General features: G+C 33.6%; 1 protein-coding gene across 2 annotated transcripts; it reads right to left on the reverse strand.

Annotated features, from left to right (window-relative positions):
• Positions 1-6,901: 6,901 nt before the first annotated feature.
• On the reverse strand, positions 6,902-12,760 carry LOC127086094 (regulator of nonsense transcripts UPF3). 2 transcript variants are annotated; one of them, XM_051026795.1, is made up of 13 exons: positions 12,307-12,760; positions 12,067-12,173; positions 11,329-11,424; positions 11,109-11,207; positions 10,877-10,953; positions 10,524-10,637; positions 9,727-9,871; positions 9,449-9,513; positions 8,467-8,899; positions 8,170-8,265; positions 7,955-8,076; positions 7,823-7,874; positions 6,902-7,605 (listed from the first exon to the last, which is right to left on the reverse strand). In XM_051026795.1, exons 1-12 carry the CDS (start codon positions 12,435-12,437, stop codon positions 7,836-7,838), a joined length of 1,524 nt encoding a protein of 507 aa, XP_050882752.1. In that variant the 5' UTR covers positions 12,438-12,760; the 3' UTR covers positions 6,902-7,605; positions 7,823-7,835. The 2 variants fall into 2 exon arrangements, with proteins under 2 accessions (XP_050882752.1, XP_050882745.1); XM_051026788.1 differs by having other exon boundaries at positions 9,440-9,513.
• Positions 12,761-20,380: the final 7,620 nt, after the last annotated feature.

The following is a 20,380-nucleotide window of genomic DNA, read 5'->3' on the forward strand; positions in this document are numbered from 1 at the left end:
TTAATCTCATTTTCCTATTATTACTAAGAAAAAGTTAATGCTAAGAAGTGTTTAATTGAGTTGAATTGAAAATGATATATATAAAAAAAATTGTAGTGTTGAATATACAACTTTCAAAAGAATATTTTTAAAATTATTTTTTAAAATTGTATATTTAGAGTATTTAATATTTTCTTTATTTTTGTTATTATATCATGCTGATTTGTACGAAAAGTCTCATAATATGGTGGAGTGCGGAATTTATGAGATAATCCTAGTAATTTGACAATACTAAATAAAACACACATTTGTTTAATTTTTAAGGTGACATAATCAAATCAGACCAATTTCTCTTTGTAATTGGATTTATAAAGTCGTAAGTATAGTGATAGATGATCGGCTTAAAGAGTGCATTCTGAAGCTTGCGTTGCCTTTTCAAACGTGGTTTGTTTAAGGGAGAAACTTCATGAGATTTTTTGTGTGGCTCAAGAGGTGGTGCATAACATGAATAAATTTAAAGGTAAAAAAATGATTTTTTGCTATCAAGGTAGATCTTTCAAAGACATATGATAAGCTAAATAGGGAGTTCATTTAGAGAATTTTGTAGGAGATTAAGTTGTCGGTTAAGATAACTAACACTATAATGCATGCGGTTATAAGTGTGAAAACAAATATTAAGTGGAATGGAGTTAGAGATGATTTATTTCTCCCTGTTAGAGGGATTCTCCAGGGAGATCCAATCTTTCCTTACCTTTTCGTGCTTTGTGTAAATAAGCTATCTCACCTTATTTCTCATGCGGTGGATAGAGAGGAAATGAAAGGTACCAAGGTTGGGAGGGATGACTCAGTGGTGTCTCACCTTATGTTTGCAGATGATATGTTGTTATTAGGGGAAGCTAATACAAATAAAATGAAGTGTGTTGTTCAGATTTTGGAACAGTTTTGTATGATGTCTTGTCAAGAAGTGAGCAGGGAGAAGACAAGAATTTACTTCTCTAGAAATGTAAACAGTACCATTTGAGGACAACTGGTGTAAATGTCCAAATTTAGCGAAACATGTGTTCTTGGTAAGTACTTAGGAGTGTCGTCGCATGGTAGAACATCGAAGAACTGAGATTATCGTTATTTGATTGATCAGGTGCATGCAAAGCTCACAACTTGGAAAGGGAATCATTTGTCTTTTGTATGGAGACTAACTCTTTCCAAAAGTGTGCTCCATGCTCTTCCTATTTATTCCATGATGATGACCATGATTCTTAGGGCATGCATTGATGATCCAAGGACTTCAATGTAGGTTCTTTGGGGAGAGAGAAATAACGATATGAAATTCCATGTTGTTGGTTGAAATAACGTGACGAAACCGAAACAGTGTGGTGGTCTGGGTAGAAAACTATATATTATGAATAAAGCTTGCATTTCAAGGTTGGGTTGAAAGATTCAATTAGGGTGTAAGGAGCTATAAAGAAAGTGAAGTGCTTCGAGGTAAGTATAATAGAAATGGTTTGCATGAAGAGTATTTTGTGAGACCATCTAATTCTAGAATATGGAAAGGCATCGTTAAAGTGATGTCAAAGATTATTGATAAGTGATTTTGGGTGATTGGTGATGGTAAGTCAGTTGACGCGTGGACCAGTAGTTGGATTACACCATGTTCAGGGTGTATGACCTGAATACTTAAATCCCTGAGGTACTACAACATGCTAAATTTGCAGAGTTATTGAACTCTGATGGTCAGTAGAATTGGACCATTTTAGCTCATTACCTTCCAATTAGAGATGACAATGAATCAAACCAACTCAAAAATAGTTCGGAACTCGGTTCGACAATTAAATCGTTGAACTAGGTTTATGAAGCAAATGAGCTGAATATGAGCAAAGAACTAAGTTAGTTAACTAAATGAGTTGAACGTGAACTATACATAGTTCGACTTCTTAGGTTCATGATTCAACTCAATTATATATGAGAAGGATTATATTTTCTTTAAGAGCATGTTTAAAGATTTGCTATAAATCTTAACCATATATTATCTCTTCCATACTAGTCATGGTAGCAAAGTTGACAATTGCAATTAGAGTCATCCTTATTGGAGATATTATGGCTTATGCAAAAATAACATGTGTAATGAAGGTTGCAAGTGGTATAATAATCATTATGTGATGGAAATGTATCAATTTCTAGTAATTTTGGTGTACTGTTTTATTGAATTTGTAAGGTTCCTAAGTATTAAATGAAGTTGTGGATTTTAAGACAGATTAAACTCCAATTGAGTGGTTTTTAAATTAGACTTTCAAATGTATCTCTTGAAAGTTGTGTAGTTTTTGAATTAGTGTATTTTTTAACTATTATTTTATTTCAATATTTTCTTTTTAAAAAATATTAAATGTCAAATATATATATATATATATATATATATATATATATATATATATATATATATATATATAAAGTTAGTGAAGCAAGTGAGGTGAACCTAACTAGTTGAACTAAATTGTACGTAAACTTATAATGAGTCGAGTTCGAGCTTTAAAAAAGTTTGTATCAAATTCGAACCGAAATTTGAACTAAACTAATTCTTAACGAGTCGAGCCGAGCTAAGGCGAGTTCGACTCGACTCGACTCATTTCCAACCCTATTTCCAATGGAAGTGATTAATCGCATAGCCTATATTTTACCTCTGAGTGAGAATGATGGGTTGAATGTTAGAGTTGGATTTACTAATGGGAAGAAAGAAGGGGTTCATTAGTTGGAAGCCGCCAACTTCAGGATGGGTTAATACGAATAGAGCTTGCTTGCAAGATGAGAGTGTTGGGTGTGGAAGTATCATAAGAGACATTAATGGCAACTGGATATGAGGCTTTGCTAAAAAAAATTGGGGATGTGTTGTGCGTTAGTGGCGGAGTTCGGGGAGGGGGTGAAGGATTTATGGTTGCGAGATGGCTTGGTGTGAGAGCGATCGAGATTAAAGTTGATTCGGTCGAAGTCGTGAATGGTATTAAGAATATTAAGCATGGTAACCATATTGGGAGAGTTTTGATGAAAAGATTTGAACCTATACTGAGATGAATGGGAGATTGTTGTTTGTCGTGAATTTTGGAAAGAGAATCAATATGCAAATGCTCTAGCTAGAAGTGAAATTGAGCTTACCAATATTTTTTTATGATACTTGTCTATCTCGCTTTAGAGATCTAATTGATGCTGATTTGATAAAAAAAATTATTCTACAATTAGTTGTGGTATTTTCTGTTTGTTGTAAACCTTTAGTTCCCTCTTTGTTTAAAAAAAATTAGAGAAAAGGGAGGTTTTTTCCAAATAAATAAAAGTGTTATTTGGTAAAAAAAATGAATCTCTAACATATAAATTGGGCATATGGGTGAATTTAGGTTTTATAATAATTGTTTTTTATTTGCAATGGTTTGAAGATTAAACTTTCGAAATTTTTAATAAATTTTTTTTTTGTGTTTGCGTTACCATAATATTTTGGATAATTGGGCCAGGAAGCTGCTAATTGTTCGCACAGATCCTCTGTTTTTGGTTGCAGAGTTATTACAGAATGGCTCTTGGTGTATCCCTGACAGTTGGTTTGTTTGGTTCCTCTTTCTTCATCCTCTGCTCGATAATTTCATTTTCTGGATTTTCTCTTGTGGTGCAAGACTGACAACGGGCTGCTTTTAGCAAATAATATTTCCAAAGCTTCTTTCATTTCCAAATCATTAAGGCCTTTAATGTGGTTATTAAACCTCCTAAAACTCCTTCCATTAAACAAGTTCTTTGTAATCCCCCTATGTAATACGGGTGGAGCTTTTGCTCAGGTTTCTTCGGTTGCCGCTGGTGGTATCATTTTGGTAACTTTATCTCGACTTTTGCAGGGCGTCTCAGCTGCACTTCTCCCCTTCATGCTGAATTTGGAGTTGCTATCAAAACTATGGAAAGCACCAACAATAGAGAGGTTGGACGAAGCTTTGACTTGAGACCTATTCTATTTTGGTGGTCAAAACTTTCTCCGACCATTCTTTGATCCCATGGTTTAGAACGGTTGGATGACTTGTATCCATTATAGTAAATTTTCTAGTTATAACTCACATCTATAGAGAAGACATCACATGTGTTGATTTTTTTGTGGAATATTGCCCTCATCACTAACATGTTCACTTTTTTTTAATTCCATTTTTATCGAAATCCAAAATGGTTTTGTAAAGAATAGGTTAAGATCATGGTTATTTAGATTCTTTTAATTCCTAGATTAACTTTCTCTTTTTTTTTATCATTTTTTTTCTAATATATTGATCTTTTATAAAAAAAATATTGACCATTTGTTTTTAAGTCACCAATTATATAAAAAAAATATTTGTTGACAAACATTATTCAAAACAATTTTTATTAATAGCGAGTTTTATTTATTTATTTATTTTTAATTAGAAGATAATATACATCATTATTATAAATTAATCTCACATTTTTGTAGATCATGGTTATTTAGATTCTTTTAATTCCTAGATTAACTTTCTCTTTTTTTTTATCATTTTTTTTCTAATATATTGATCTTTTATAAAAAAAATATTGACCATTTGTTTTTAAGTCACCAATTATATAAAAAAAATATTTGTTGACAAACATTATTCAAAACAATTTTTATTAATAGCGAGTTTTATTTATTTATTTATTTTTAATTAGAAGATAATATACATCATTATTATAAATTAATCTCACATTTTTGTTTAAATTATTTTTTAAAAATAATCATAATTAGTTTAAATAAAAAATGGCAAATAGTGAATGCTCTATAATAATAAAAAAATTAAATTATAAAACAAATAAAATAATTGTTATTGATAAATCAGTTCAATGGATAGCTGAGACATCAATAGCATACACACGGATTCGAATCCATCTCACTTATTCAACTTTAAAAATGAATTTCATTCATAAAATTACTTTAAAAAATAATAAAGTTCTAATTAAATGACAGTTTAAAATTAGTTACACGCTCCATTAATTTTTAAAATAAAATGTATAAATTATATTTAAACTTCTAAAATTATTATTTTCTTTTAAAACTTTTTTTATAAATAATATAATAACATACAGATTAATAACCAAAAAAAAAAAATTGTAAGTAAAAAATTCAAAATGTTTATTTTGCAGTCAACAAAAATCGAACACACAACCTTCTAATCAAAAGTCAAATATATTAACACTGCACCACAGACCCTTCATGTTAATTTGTTTCATCATATATTTAATATACCGTGTATAATTACGGTAGATTAATAAATTACTAAAATTTGGTAGATGAGAAGAGGGAGATAATGATAGGTTAAAAGTCTTATTAAAAAAAATTACTAACATAAATCAAAATGAAGTTTTCAATTTATTAAAAATAGAATAAGCAAAAAAAATTCAACTAAGAATATTTTATTTGAAATTTTTTTTAATTGACCAAAATTAGAAGGGGGACACATTTTTTTTTATTTCATTTGTTTTTCTATTATTTAATTGACCAAAATTTCATTTGTCTTCCTATTATTTTATAATTTATGCCATAAATCGTATACATAGTAATGTGAGCGTAACAAAGATGTTAACTATAAATCACATGATATTTTTAACAATTTTATATTTATTAATACTAATTTAATATATAAAGATGTTAGTTTAGTTGTCATGTCGCTTACATAAAACGAAAAATCATATTAAAATCCATCACATCAATGAGTTTGTCACTAAATATATCACTGTACATAATAGCTTATTTAGAATTGATCTTTAATTTTATCACTAATTATGCTTCATCCATTATTTTATTTAATATTTATTTTTATAAAATTAAAATATTCTTTTATACAATATTCTTTTTTATTAAACAATTCTTTTTATAAAATAAAAAATATATATTTTATTTAATTTTATTTAAAGGTATATGGGTGCGTCAATTCTCCCGGCGCATCATCTACCAAACTTGATTATTTTGGTTTTTTTTTTAAAACAGGGTTATTTTCGTATTTTTTTTGAAAAACTTGATTATTTTTTTAAAAAATCCCTAGATATATCATGAATGGTGGAAAAACATGTTTCTTAAAAGTGATGTAATAAATCAAGATGCTTCCTATTTTTTCTAGTACCAAAAATTAAAAAATATAATATAAAAATTGATATATTTTACATTCTTTTTATTTGGATTATAATAATGAAGAGGAAAAACAAAGAAAAATGTAGAGAGTAAGCTAAACTTCTTATAAATCGATAACAACTTATTATTTTAATTAGTAGCCGTTTGTTTGTAATTAATAGATTGACTTTATAAAGTCCTATTTTACGCAGCGGTCACATAACCATTGCAAGTACTAGAGTTGAGTGAAGAAGAAAATAAGAAAATATAGGAAGAATTGAATGCACCGGAACAAAAGAAGATGAAAAATATCCAAAATTCTATGTCAAGTTATGGGAAAAATTAGAGGAAGAAAAAGGGATGGTTCTTGTAGATTGTTTCATATCTACCACATTTGTCAAGGAACATAATTCGCATCATATGCTAAATGCTTTCACATACACAGTAGAAGTGAGGCATGAGAGAAGTCCTAATGCTGAAGGAATGTGTTCTAAATTAATGTTGGTGATCCAAGGGCTCAAAAATTCAACAAGATGGCCTAATGGTGAAGGAATGTCTTCTATCAGATTCCTATCGTAGTGGAGATTACCTAAATGAGTCATAAAAACCAGTGGATTCATCGCCCAACAGTGAACAACAACATATGATTGTGTCATTGATGCCATGAAGAGAAAGCATTGTGCAAATGAGTATTCAACAGATCTAGTAAATACCTCAACCTCCGACCCTGAAGCACTGACAAAAACAGGAACTTATTGATTTCTGGCATCGAAACTTTGATTATAAATTTGACGGATTGACCATTCACACAATGGATAACATAATCAAGAAACCAGTAACATCATATAACAGCTTTGTTATGCAACACCATACTGTACATTGATATTTTATAGAAAATTAAAATCCACACAGTAATAATTCCCCAATACTCTTTTATAGTAACACACCATGTCGCCATCTAAGGCATTTCAGCGTTTGAGCTCTACAATAAACTTCAGTGTCAACAAAAAACCAAGGACACAATCCTGCTAAGTCGTCCATCAAGTGTTCCGTGTAATTTTCTAATCACCCGGGAATAGAGCAAGCGCTGACTTGTATTTGGAAAACAGCTAAAATGACTGGATTGTTTATATAAATACCCATACCCTTAGCTAATAAGGGATTGTATATATTGAGGGAATATTTACACTAAAACTATTTAAATATAAAGTCAGACAACTTGCCAGGAAAATCTATCCATAATTCTTCAAACAGGTAACAGCTTGAAAATGAGTCACTGTGCAGTGTGATTCCACTGCTTTCATTTCTCTTTTTTTCTCCAAGCCATCTTCAATTAAGTTATGTCCAAATATTTAAGCCAAATCAAATCCATCACAGTAATTCCCTCCCATGTATTGTAAAAGATTTTTTTAACCACACTAACTCCTTCACTTGTAAGAATCTGTCGACCAAAAAGAGACAGAATCCGGCGGCTAGCAAATGTATGCATGCTCCAAAATTGTATGTCAGCAAGCTTAGCACTGCAAGGGAAAATCATCAACTTTGGCACAAGTAATTGCAAGAATAGTAAATTAAGCTAACATTTACATGAAAATTATTGAAATATTATAACAACTTCCACAGCAAGGAATCAAAGTAATGGGCCACTGTCCACGAGAAAAAAGAAAAAGAAAAACCCAAATCATATGCAGCTACATCACTAGGCTACATAGGCCTGATGAAAGGAATGTGTCTCACCAATCTAAATACTCTAGGTCCCAGAACTTGCTTTTTGGACCCAAACTTGTTTCTGCAGAGTAAAGAGATTTATCATTGATTGAACCAGGAAAGAATGTGCGGTGTTTCAATGCAGAAATCAAATTTAGGTACCTCGTTGGAACCATAAGCAGAGGTACTAGGTTTTCTAGGATGCTTCCCCTCACTAATCGAATAGCCATCAACATCCTTCACCCCATGTATTGGTCCACGGCGACCAAAATTCCTAGTGAAACCTAAACAATCACGAGCAGTGAAATTTAAGCAAACATTAACATGAGTATAAATATAAAAAATCTAGATTCTGCTATCCAGCGCCAGAAACCAACCATTTTCTGATGAATGACTGGCACGGAGATTTCCAAGAGATTTTACCTCCCCACTTCTTGCACTTGGTATGTCGTGTTTAAACTCTGCATGACCTCCTGTTTTGTATATAATACAATAAAATTTTCAACTTTTGAAGAACGTGTAACTGTAAGAAGGCGGTAGCAGATTTCCAAAAAGGTAATATTTTGTGCATTAATTTGTCAGTTGTTTGGTTAATAAAAAGTGAGGTTCAATCTTTTCCCCCTTTCACATAAGCATAAAGGATTAGTCCATAATTGCCATTTCAAAGCATGTACCTTCCAAATGATCTACTTGTGAAGAGGCTGAGGATGACAAAGATTCATCACCTACATTGGAACGACTTGTCCAAACACCACGGTCAGGTCTATCCCTATGTCTAAAACGCCTCTCCTGTCTCTCACTAGAAACATGTAGACCATGCACGGTAATTCTATTCTCTGGCGCACCATCGGTGCCCTTCAAAATCAATTGCATATGTACGGGGCGAGCAGGTTGTTTTTCTTTTTCTAGATTTGATGTTTGGATCTGCCGGTCAAAATGGGATCTGGAAGACTGACTTTGTCGCAGATCTTTGTTTGTGAGTATGCTTTTGATAATCCTTCCACTACCTTCATGCCGCTGATTCTGTTTCAGAGCTGTAGAACTAAGAATTGTTTTAGTTGAAGATGCTATGTTATAATGCTGCGACATGCTATCTGAATCAGATACCTGCATAATAAGAAACAAACAAAAGCAAAATAGACTCGTAAGAGACCTGTCGTAAAAACATGACCCTGACAGACGAATTCACCAAGGACACTAGCAATGAACTAAAACCCAATCCATGCCCAAATTGATAACAAATTACTGATTCATCATATTTCATTGAAATATTTCGTACATCCGCGGAAATTAGACAGTAAATTATAGGAAACAAATTCTATCAAACCATTTGTATCATTTATATCTCCGGTTCACATTTTTACTAGTGTTTTTGTAAAGCTCAGGGACAGTCATTGATTGATAGGTAGTCGGAAACATATTTAACGTTTGATTTCTGATCAACATTTTTAACAGGAGAAAGATGAAATTACAGCCCGAGTTTATCAACAATTCCACTTATTAATACAATAACTTCAAGATTGGCTGAAATTTGCATGTTTGTTAAAAATGAGTCTGGCAAAATTAAACTTATTTTAAATGAAAAAATAACAAGAGTAGGGTGGAGTGATTCTTAGTTCTAAGAAAGTAACAAAATCAGAAGTTTACAGTAATTACTTCTCTCTCTTTCCCTTTAAGAAGCAGTACTTTCTTTTTCCCAGCATCATTACTTCCAGCAATTCCTGAAATGACAGACAAGGTGGTAAGAAAATTCCCATAACCAATACAATACAAAAAAAAAGAGTGGTCACTTTAATAATAAAATACTCGACATATCAGAATTATCAGAGAATGAGAGGAGCCACCTCTAAGATATTAACATCGGAAACTGGGGGGAAAGGGAAAACAGGGGGAACAAATTATGCATGAAAAGTTGAACAAAATATCAACCTCACCATTCTCATCAAAAGTTAGGTTTCCATCTGAAGAAGCTATATTTGAAGATTTATTTGAAAGATTTTGATCACCGTGCCTGGGAACCAAAATATAAGTTGATTTGTCTTTTACATTAGAACTTTTCCCTGGGTCCCTTGCAACATACTGTTCACCATAAAAGCAAAAGTATGACATGTTAAAACACAAAAGAGTAGAAACCAAGAATTGGTACTTGATATGTATGTGCAATCAATTGCGACTAGAGATGTATCATATACTAATGTTGTTCCATTATTTTAAAAGTTAAATAAAAAACATTTTATTGTACATCTCTCAAACTTTCCTCTGCGATAAAAAAAAACTCTTGAAAAATTCAGAAGTCCAGCAATATGCAAAGTTGAAAAAAAAAACAGGATAAGCTAGTGTTTGAACCTACGGCTACTTCTTATTCTCATGTTTGTAATAATAAAATAAAATCGATGGTTTTCTTAACACTAGAACTATTCAAATATAATCAAAGGACCATAGTATTATCTTCAGCAAGACAACCTTGTACACCAGCTAGAAAATAATTTATATCATTCAACTCTAGATATCTAGTAATTGATTTTTCCAAAGAGCCATAAATTGAAAATCTTTTCCAGCCAACCATATATCCAAAGATTGAAAGTAATGTGCAATCAAATATCAGATAAATGGAAACAATTATTTATCCCATCTATAAAAAAACATGTGATTATTTGCAATGATAACCAAAAAAATCTCTCTGATGAAATCATCATAAAGGAATAATAGTTAAAGCTATAATGAACAGTACCATTGTGGTGGAAACTCTCTTTTTTGCATAACCGCGTCTTGTTGGGGCAGAACTAGAGGTTCCATTTGATGGTGTGCCAGTTCTTCTGCTCACTTTTCCATTAGACAATGATCTCTGCACAAATTCCAAGTAGAAGATTGGGTAAGCAAGGAAATGATGGTGCTTCTAGAGATATATAACAGAAAGAATTGTTATTTATGACGGACTTGATAAGAATGAATTCACCAACTCTTATTTAAATGTACGCTCACAAATAGAAACATACAGCTACACACATGCTTAGGGGTGCAGGTAAAATAACAATGAAAAACCGAGTAAGTTTCTTTAACATATCAAAATCATAAGCAAAATACCCGTGGTCCTTTGGAAGCTCTTTTCTGGCGAACAAAGTCCATCAGTGGTGTAACTATAGGAACATCTTTTCCAGCACCTGCTAAATGACACAAATCCAATAACAAAATATACTCTACCAATTCATTATGTGCATGCGTGCTCATTTTCGTCTCTAAAATTCAAAATCATATTTGTCTGAAAATAAAATCAAAATTATAGCTCACTGCATATTTTAAGCATTAACTTACGAACCAGATCGTTCTGCCTCCCTTTTCTCCAACTGTATCTCAGCACTAGGGAGATTCTCAACGGGCTTGGCAAGTTGTTCTAGAAATTCCAGATACTCGGGATCTAGATGTTCACCATGTAAAAAATTATATTATATTCATCAAAAGGACTCTACACATAACTCCTATTGATGTACATCTATCTATGGATTTGTAATTTATTTCAATCCCTGTCTAAGTGGTACCTTTATATATGGTTCCATCACGACCATCCTGTTTAGACCACTGCTTTGGGACACGCTGTGAAGGAGCATATTCAACAGTGACTTTGAACTGTGTTCCTGGGAAGGAAAACCAGTGAGACAGAGAACCATATTGGGCATATAATCTCATGTAAACTATACATAGAAACTGTTTAGGAGCGAAGAGAATTCTATTTAGAATGTAATCTAAAAGACGATGGTTTACTTCCAATAATAAACATAAGACACCGACACCACTTAATATATATTTATTTTTTATTTTAATTAAATAAAATATTAATATTATTATCGATAAAAGATAGAAACTGAAAATAAAAATATATCCGCGTGCATCTAGATTAAGAAGTTTATTTATCTATTTACTATGAAAAAGTATAAAAAAAAATGTTGTAGTCGAATTTAAAGTCTTTAACTCCTCATTGATCAGCCATGTTAGATGTATCCAAGGGGCGTTTAAACAAAGAAAAATACTTTTTTAGGACATTTGTCTAAAACTGTCCGACCCTTGTTGTAAGAGTGTCATGCGGGTGTCGGACAGTGGTCCAATGAGTGTCAAAGCAAAGGGAAAGATGATTTTTTTGGGACACATGTTTAGCTTATCCAACCTATGTTGTAGGAGTATCCGACGCTTGTCGAACACTGCCACACACTTAATTCTAGAGGTGTTTGTGGTTCATCCATGGTGTCTAATCAAGAAATTGAAATGATATGATTGGTTACCCTTTTCGTTGACAAAGACATGTCCATTGAAAAATTCAGCAAACTCTATAACATCCTCAGGCTTTTTGAAGTCAATGTAAGCTCTACAATATGAGGTATGCTTCTGGCTGAAAATGCATTTAGAAAGAGACTATAAAATTAAAAGAACTTAAATCATAATAATCATAAATGTAAATTGCATCATAAACATTGAGTAACATTAACCCTGATAAAAAAACACAGAATTGTTGAATGTGAGACCTGATTTTGGCAGGACGAAAAGAGAGCCAGTTGTAGCGACCGGCAAAGGCAGAATCAATTAGGGGCAAAAGAGAAGCTTCAGTGATGGTAGGAGGCAAGTGGCGAACCACGACCTTGGTCCGATCCGACATCACAAAAACCCTAGAAAATGGTTGGAATTGATAGATAGATTACACAGTTAGTTACAATTTCAAAAACAATCAATCTAATAAGTAGGATCACATCCTCTCCGCTAATGGATCGATCAAGAAATCGCGTGCCCTAATTTGAGAGAAAAATCCCAAATTGCCATAAGAACAGAGGAAGAGGAAGGGTGTGTTTGGTTTGGTGTAAATAAAATAAAGCGAGTTACGACTTGTTGTTTGTTGGAATTGGAAGGCAGTGAAATGAAAATACTGATGGCATATACGCTCTGCGTTTTGCGTTTCTTTCTCTTTTGCTTTACACGACATCACATATATACTCTCTTACTAATATGTTTCTATTTTTTCATTTTGACTTTAATTTATCAATAAATATATTTAATCAATTTCAATTTTGAGTTTCACAAATCACCGGTCCTTCTCCCATAATAATAAGATAGAAAATCAAACACATGTTGTCTCTTCATCAATATAAATAAGTGACAATACTTTGATACAATGAGTGAGTATTGTTTCATAATTATGAAGATGATAGCTCTTTGATGGATTTTTATGAAAGGTAAAGATGAAATAGAAAATTAGGGTTTTTGCAAAAAAAAATCTCGAAAAAAATTGGAAGAATAGTTTTGATTATACCAAAATAATATTAAGAATATGATTCACTAATGTTATGTACGAGTAAGAACAACATAACAACATAATAAAGAAAACATGTTAACTTCACATACATAATCTCTTAACTTCGCATATATGAGGGATATATGAGGAAGAGTGGAATTGAATTTCTAAACAAGTTAACTTTGTGTATTCGAACTTATCTTACGTGCATGTGAATAGATAAAAATGTGAGTTTTTCTCATTATGTGATCATAATCTTTTAACCATTAATTATAAGACTTCTAAGAATCAATATACACACTTAAGGTTTACATGTCCTTCACTAAAGTATGAAGGACGCACAAATGAAATTTGGAGTGTTACAAAATTTATGGGCAATCTAGCTTGTTTTGTATAAACAAAATGACTTATGAGTTTAATAATTTAAATATTTTTTTAAAAATTAAATTCAATTTGACTTTGATCATTTAAGGACATTGCTAGTAGTCTATTAGCAAGTTTGTTCTCACACATTTAGTAGATGATGTTGTGGAATTTTTAAAAAAAGATATGAGTTGATTAAATGACTTCATACACATAAGAGAGATGAACTGTATTGATTGAAAATCAAAACCAAATTATAAAAAAATTATCTTTTAAAATAATTATTTTATTTTTTATAATCACACTGAGATAAGGCAATGAAAAATAAAGAAAAAAGATAGAGATGAAGAGAGATATGCAACATAAATAACATAAGCAACATAATTAAATAGATAAAAGATAAATATAGTGTATCAACAATTTATACAGGTTCAACCTAACCACTTGGTATACTTATGTCCCAAAGAGTTTTTTATTGAAAACTCCGATAAAATCACACTTAAGTTTTTTTTATATGATTTGCCCATAAACCTTCAACAACAAATAGATAGAACTTTTATATTGGTTAAACTCAAGAATCAACAAACCAAATTTTTACACATACTTAACTCATGAATCATCAAACAGATTTTTTACATAAGTCAAACTCAAAAACCTAATAACAAAGTTTTTACATTAGTCAAATATAAGAACCAACAACCAAGCTTCTATTAAGTTTAGCTTGCAACCTTTTAAGTCTTTTGCAAGTTAATTCCATAAGAGAATCACACTTTTATTTACAACAAATTAAAGCATAACACTAATTGCAATAAAACTCTCACAATGGTCTTTCAGTTTTTTAGTACCGTGACCATTTTTTGTGAGAAACAAATAAAAAATAGAGAGAGTGGAAGAAGGATGTAGATATTTATAATCAGAAATTCAGTGCAAACTGAAATGAGAATGAACATCCTTTATATAGGAAAATTATGGCTAAAAAAAGAAATAATGCATGGGCTAATTTATTGATTTAATACATTAACCATCACTAGTAATCGATTAAAAAATTTCAAAATACGATAACCTTAATCCAAAAAAGGAAACCCTGGAACTTCTAAATGGTTTAATATATTAAAAGTTTTTCTAATCAATTAAAAGGCCATTTACATTACTCTAATCGATTGGACCAAGTCCTTTATCGATTAGGTGGTGTAAAAACTTCCCCAATCATTTAAAAATGATTTTTAATCAATTCCATACAAGTCTTTGTGGGTTTCCCTAATTGTTTAAAAATGCCAACATGACCACCGCAAATGATTCACTAATTCCCTAGTTCTACCTTCATATTCCTGTTATTTATGATTTGGGATCTTGATCCCCTTCACATCGTTCGAGGCAAAACTCTCGATGACCACCGATGTGCCTCTTTATGAAATCACATTGATTACTCTGAATGGTAGAGTCGAAGGTGAAACCCAATTACTTAGGGATGGTGCCTGCCCTTTCTCATCCCTCTAGAGGGACGCTCTATTTGATGTCGTCAAATTTATTGGGAGTCACATTACCTTCGTTGAGTATTTCCCTTATAACTACCAAAACCTTCAAAATATATCATCTCGGGAGTTGTCCAACATGGGCAAAGCGCACATGTTAAGGATTCTCCTGATCGGACAGGTTCAACGAGAAAAACATGCTAAAAAAATTTATGACATGAAGTCCAAGCTTGCCACGGCTCAGGAACTTCTTTCCAAATTCCAAGAAACAACAATGACTTTGGTGTAGGGTGGAGACAATTAAAAGGGTTTACTTAAAATAGTGGCATTGGAGGCACAAACTCACGATGTCACTACCGTCAGACTGAAGGGTTATTTGAATGAGGCTCTTAGTTCTTTCTAGATACTTTAGGAGGAAATATCCACCCGAAGGATGACTTGGTTGATAATTATGATCTATACTTTGAGTGGTTGAAAAAACATATAGACTTTCTCTATCGGGGAGTGTATTCAAGTAAGATGGATTTGTATTAGGTGGTTCGAGGAGGTCAGTTGGTGGACGACAAATATGTATCACTTGCTAAGAAAATCATAATAAATGGATCCAAGATAAACAATACTCTTTTCTTCAAGGATCTCTTAGAGTACCAATGATTTTAGGGTTTGGCCCTCTGCACCTTTGTAACGGTTTTAACCTTATCTTCCTTTGACATTTTTTTGTAATTCTTCGCCCTTTTTTGGGTCTTTAATGATATGCTATTAATTTGTATTTGTACACTGTCTTTTAATATGGCTTTAAATGTTTATTTTTAGGGACGAAAGTCCCCTTCTGAAGATGCCTTTATTATTCCAAAGGTGCAAGGAGGTTCTCCTTACAAGATTCTGGTTGCTACCATATGATATACATGCTCTTTCGTGGGTATTCAATGCAATTTCCTCAAGGGACAACAAGGATTCCTTCACGGGAATCTAACATGTAAAAGCCTATAAGGGCGAAAAGGATTCCTTAATGAGGATTCATCATGTAATTGTAAGGGCGACAAGGATTCCTATATGAGAATCCAATATGTAATCGCCTCGAGGGGTAACAAGGATTCCTTCATAAGGATTTAACATGTAATCGCCTCAAGGGGAAAAAAGGGTTCCTTTATGAGGATCCAACATGTAATCGTCTCGAGGGGTGAGCAGGATTACTTCACGACTATCTATCATGTAATCGCATCGAGGGGCAACAAGGATTCCTTGATGAGAATCCAATAACCGTCTTAAAGGAAATCTTAATAACATCCTCCCACCCCGTGATAACTTACATGTACATTAACAATAATAATCCAAAACCGCATAAATAAGGTGAGAGTCTCATTAAAAATCGTGTGCCACTTTAATAACACATAAAAATAGTATCTTCACGAAAACATCACATCCATACAAAACAATTAAGAGTATAACTTGCCTAAAATACACATAAAACAATTTAAACTAAATGGGGCTCATCGCCTTGGCAGTCATTTCTTGATCGTAGATGTTCTTCTTCACCAACCTTCATATTTGTCTCTTTTTGACTAATTTAAGCATTATTCTGCATAAGCTTATCCTAGCGGTTTCGCCTTTTTGTTCATGATGTTCACACATACTATTTTGACTTTCATCATCTTTAAGCTCTCTACATATATAGGTATTTTTTATAATCTCCCAATCCCCATATATAGTACATACTCACCCATATGGAGTGAGTACCTCATAAACAGATAAAAGGTAAATAAGGATTCCCCCAACTGGTTAAAGGTAGGTCACATTATGATCATATTATATGACGAGGACGCATCAATGACTAAATATCTTACCTTGACCTGTTTGGCATTTTCTTTTGCCCTGAAGATAGTCTACAGCATTATGTAACCTTCACCTGCACGGGCTCTCCCGAGAACCCTAACAACGATCTCCGGACGGGTTTAAGATCATCCAAATACAGGAGAAGCTTATCAAATTCATCCTATTATAAGATGTTTATGGAGTTACCCTGATCAATTGGGTCTCCTTTTGATTTCTCACTCATCATATTGAACAAAGATAACCATAAGGTCATCATTGTACGGGTGAATACCATTTGCATCCTTCTCAAAAAAGGTAATCTTGCCCTATGGAGCTCCTGATTCATATATTTTGAATCCAACTAGGGGGTATCAATGGCCAAAATTTGGCGGGCATAACTTTTTCCGAGTGGAACTGGTTTCCTTGCCTCCAAATAATCCTCATTTGATGGTGTTAAGGGTGTGGCGAACAATATTGTCGCTTTCCTCCCTACTTGGATCTTTCACCTTGTTGGATATGGGACTCATAGGGCCGTATAGCTATTAGGAACTAGATCCCCCTAATTCTCCACTGAGGCTACGCTTAACAGACTTCTTTAATTATATCTTGTGGATTAGGCATTATATTTTCTTTTTAAGTTGTAGACATTCCTTGGTGTTGTGTCCATTAATCTTATGAAACTTACACCAACTTCTAGGCTTTGGTCTCATGATGTATGTTATCGGAGTTTAGAGTTGAGGGGTGTTATGCATGTGAATAACTTCCCGCCATATTTACTCTTGTCGAGTGTTCAAGGGCGTAAAGCTCTCCATAAGCTTTCCATTTCACTTGAAAGTTGTCTTATCCTTAATGGGAAATGTGTGTTAGTTCATTTGTGTGCTATTGAGGTCAGGAGTGCTTTATTTTACATAATATGCCTTTTTTCAGCATTACTTTCTTTGTTCTTGATGTAACATTCTGCCTGCATCACTACTCCAGCCAAAGACGTTGTTGGTCTTTATGCGAGGGATTCATTGAAATGTCTTTCTATGAGCCTGTTATGAAATGCTCCTACAAACATTTTATGATTTGGATGGACTACCTTTAGTGTTTGTTCATTGAAGCAGTGAATATACTCCCTCAGCGACTCTGCGCGACCTTGGGGAATGTTGAATAAACTTATTGTGACCAACTTCCTATGCATGATTACAAAGAATTGGTGAATAAAATTCTTCATCGGGTCTTAATATTTGGTGACAGAGAATCTGGGAAGGCCTATGTACCATCTAAAAATTGAATCTCTCAAAATTCCAGACAAGAGCTTGCACTTCAAGAAGTTAAATGTCTCAATCATGTATATTGAAGTGTTGATGGAAGTCACATGCACGTACGAATTGTTGCGTTCGTCAAACTTAGCCAACGACAGTGGCTTTAAGTTCTATAGGATGGAAAATCCCATATATCGTAAAATAGATGTTGGGATCCAATACTTCCATATCACCCACCATTTCAGTTTCTTGGCGCTGCTGGATATGGATTTAAAAATATTATTATAACACTTGAGGCCGAAGAGGGCGGATAATGGTTACATGTAACACCCGATGGCGAATGAGTGGCTGTCGGTGCACGAGGCATGATAATGGGACACTCCTAGCAGCTTTTAGGAAAAACCGAATTCACATCAGAATGGGAGGGATCATGAAGTTGTGCAGGTATGAAACTACATGGTTGGAGGAATGCTTATAAAGATTAGATGATACTACCTATACTAACAAGATGCATATTATTTTTGGTAGCCTGACAAATAAAAAAACTTCATAGTTAAGCATGCTTGACTTTGATTAGTATTTGGATGGTGGCCTTCTTGGAAGTTTCCCAAAAAGCGTGTGAGCGAGGATAAAGCATGCTGAAAAGATCTATGTTGGTTTATGGACTCGATGATTCAACCTTATGTTGAACTCGCCGGTTTTGGTCATATAAGCAAGATTTTGTCTTGGTCCGTATATAACAAATCCATTCTAGCTTTATGCGAAAGATGGCGACCAGAGACACACACATTTTGGTTCCCAACCGGTGAGTGTACCATGACGTTAGAAGACGTCTACATGCTTTTGGGACTGCCCTTTGAAGGTAAGGCTGTTAATGGTAAAACCAACTATGTAAATTCAATTTACATGGATCTCTTGGAGACTGATTTGTTAGATGATAACGCAAGAGGTCAAGATATACTATTTTCACGCCTTAAGTTGTACTATAATAGTTTATACTTAGATGAGCATTGTACCGAAGATGCTCGAATAATAAAAACTAGGTGTTACATTATGCTGTTAATTGGCTCATTTTTATTTCCCGAAGGTAGTGGTTATAGCATGCATATTATGTATTTACCTTTACTTAGACATGTAGATAGAATAGGAAGTTACAGTTGGGGATCTTCTTGTCTAGCCTATCTCTATAGCTCCTTGTGCAAAAACTCACACAAATACACATCTACATTTTCTGGAAGTGCTGTTTTGCTACAAGCATGGGGTTAGTCAAGACTACCGTCCTTAGCACCAGTCAACAACAACCCTTTCACATTTCCGTATGCACAAAAGTAAGTTGTTTAAATTGCTATATCTTTACTTACTTCTTTAAATATTATTATCTCTAACTAATATTTTTTGACTTTTTGGTGTAGATGGTCTGCACGTGGTATGAGTTACAATAGATGTCCAAGACACTGAATTACTCAGTATCGCAATCTGCTGGATCACCTTCGGTCGACAGACGTAAGGATAATAACTTAATTATTTCGTTATATTTTGTTAACTTCTTCTACCTAGATTATAATCTTATCTTCGTTCACATTTCAGTTCATTTGGCGTCCATACCTTAATTTGGATCATGACCATGAGGTCAACGCTGAAGACGTAGCCGTATGGACTGCATGCACACCGATAATACGGTTCACAACTGTGGAGATGCACAACAGTGATCATGTGAAGTTGCAGTTCGGTATGCCCCAAAATATCCCAGATCCCCCAGCTAGCCTAGGAGAATGGAATATGCGCAAAGTTAATGACTAATGGAACTTCAATCCATGGCAAAGCTTCGCAAGATTGGAGTGTCGCAAATGGAAGCATCACCATGACCATGTCTTAACTGACGCAGTCATGCCAACTGAAGAAAAACCAAGTCGTACTTATATGGTTTGGTACAAATCGGTTGGTTTTCAGTTCATCGCCGAGGATATGTACTTGTACGACCCACGCCAGATGACTTACACACCTGACACCTCAACATCAAACCTCCAACAATAATGTCAGACCGGATACACATAACCCCCTGTTCGTCAAACGTTCCGTTCAACCAACACACAAACATACAACCAAAACATGCCATACACACAACCAAAATACCAAGAGCATACCACATACCACCACCAACAAATTGACCATCAACCTGAGACCCAACATCGCTTCGCACCCACCCCATCACCCTATCAAAGTTACCTTAGCCAGAACACCCAACGATCATTCAACACCAACCGCCCCTCCTCCTACCATAGCCAAAAAGCCCAAACCTCAAAAAATCAAAACATCCAACAACCTTATCTCTACCAAATACCCCAACAACCTTTCCAACCTTTCCTCGACGCATCATTCACACTCATGTCTCCCTTCAACCGTCCTGGTCGCCCATCAA

The sequence above is a fragment of the Lathyrus oleraceus genome, chromosome 1 (genome assembly GCF_024323335.1).
Source record: "Lathyrus oleraceus cultivar Zhongwan6 chromosome 1, CAAS_Psat_ZW6_1.0, whole genome shotgun sequence".
Lineage (NCBI taxonomy): Eukaryota > Viridiplantae > Streptophyta > Magnoliopsida > Fabales > Fabaceae > Lathyrus > Lathyrus oleraceus.

Bases quoted from the DNA above. Each gene is read 5' to 3' on its own strand.
- LOC127086094 (XM_051026788.1), bottom strand. From the start codon at position 12,437: ATGTCGGATCGGACCAAGGTCGTGGTTCGCCACTTGCCTCCTACCATC. The intron at 11,425-12,066 runs GTAACCAATCAT...TTTCCTTCCCAG, and splicing joins TGTCTTTGTCAACGAAAAGG to GAACACAGTTCAAAGTCACT. The intron at 10,638-10,876 runs GTATTTTGCTTA...GAATTTGTGCAG, and splicing joins GAGCTTCCAAAGGACCACGG to AGATCATTGTCTAATGGAAA.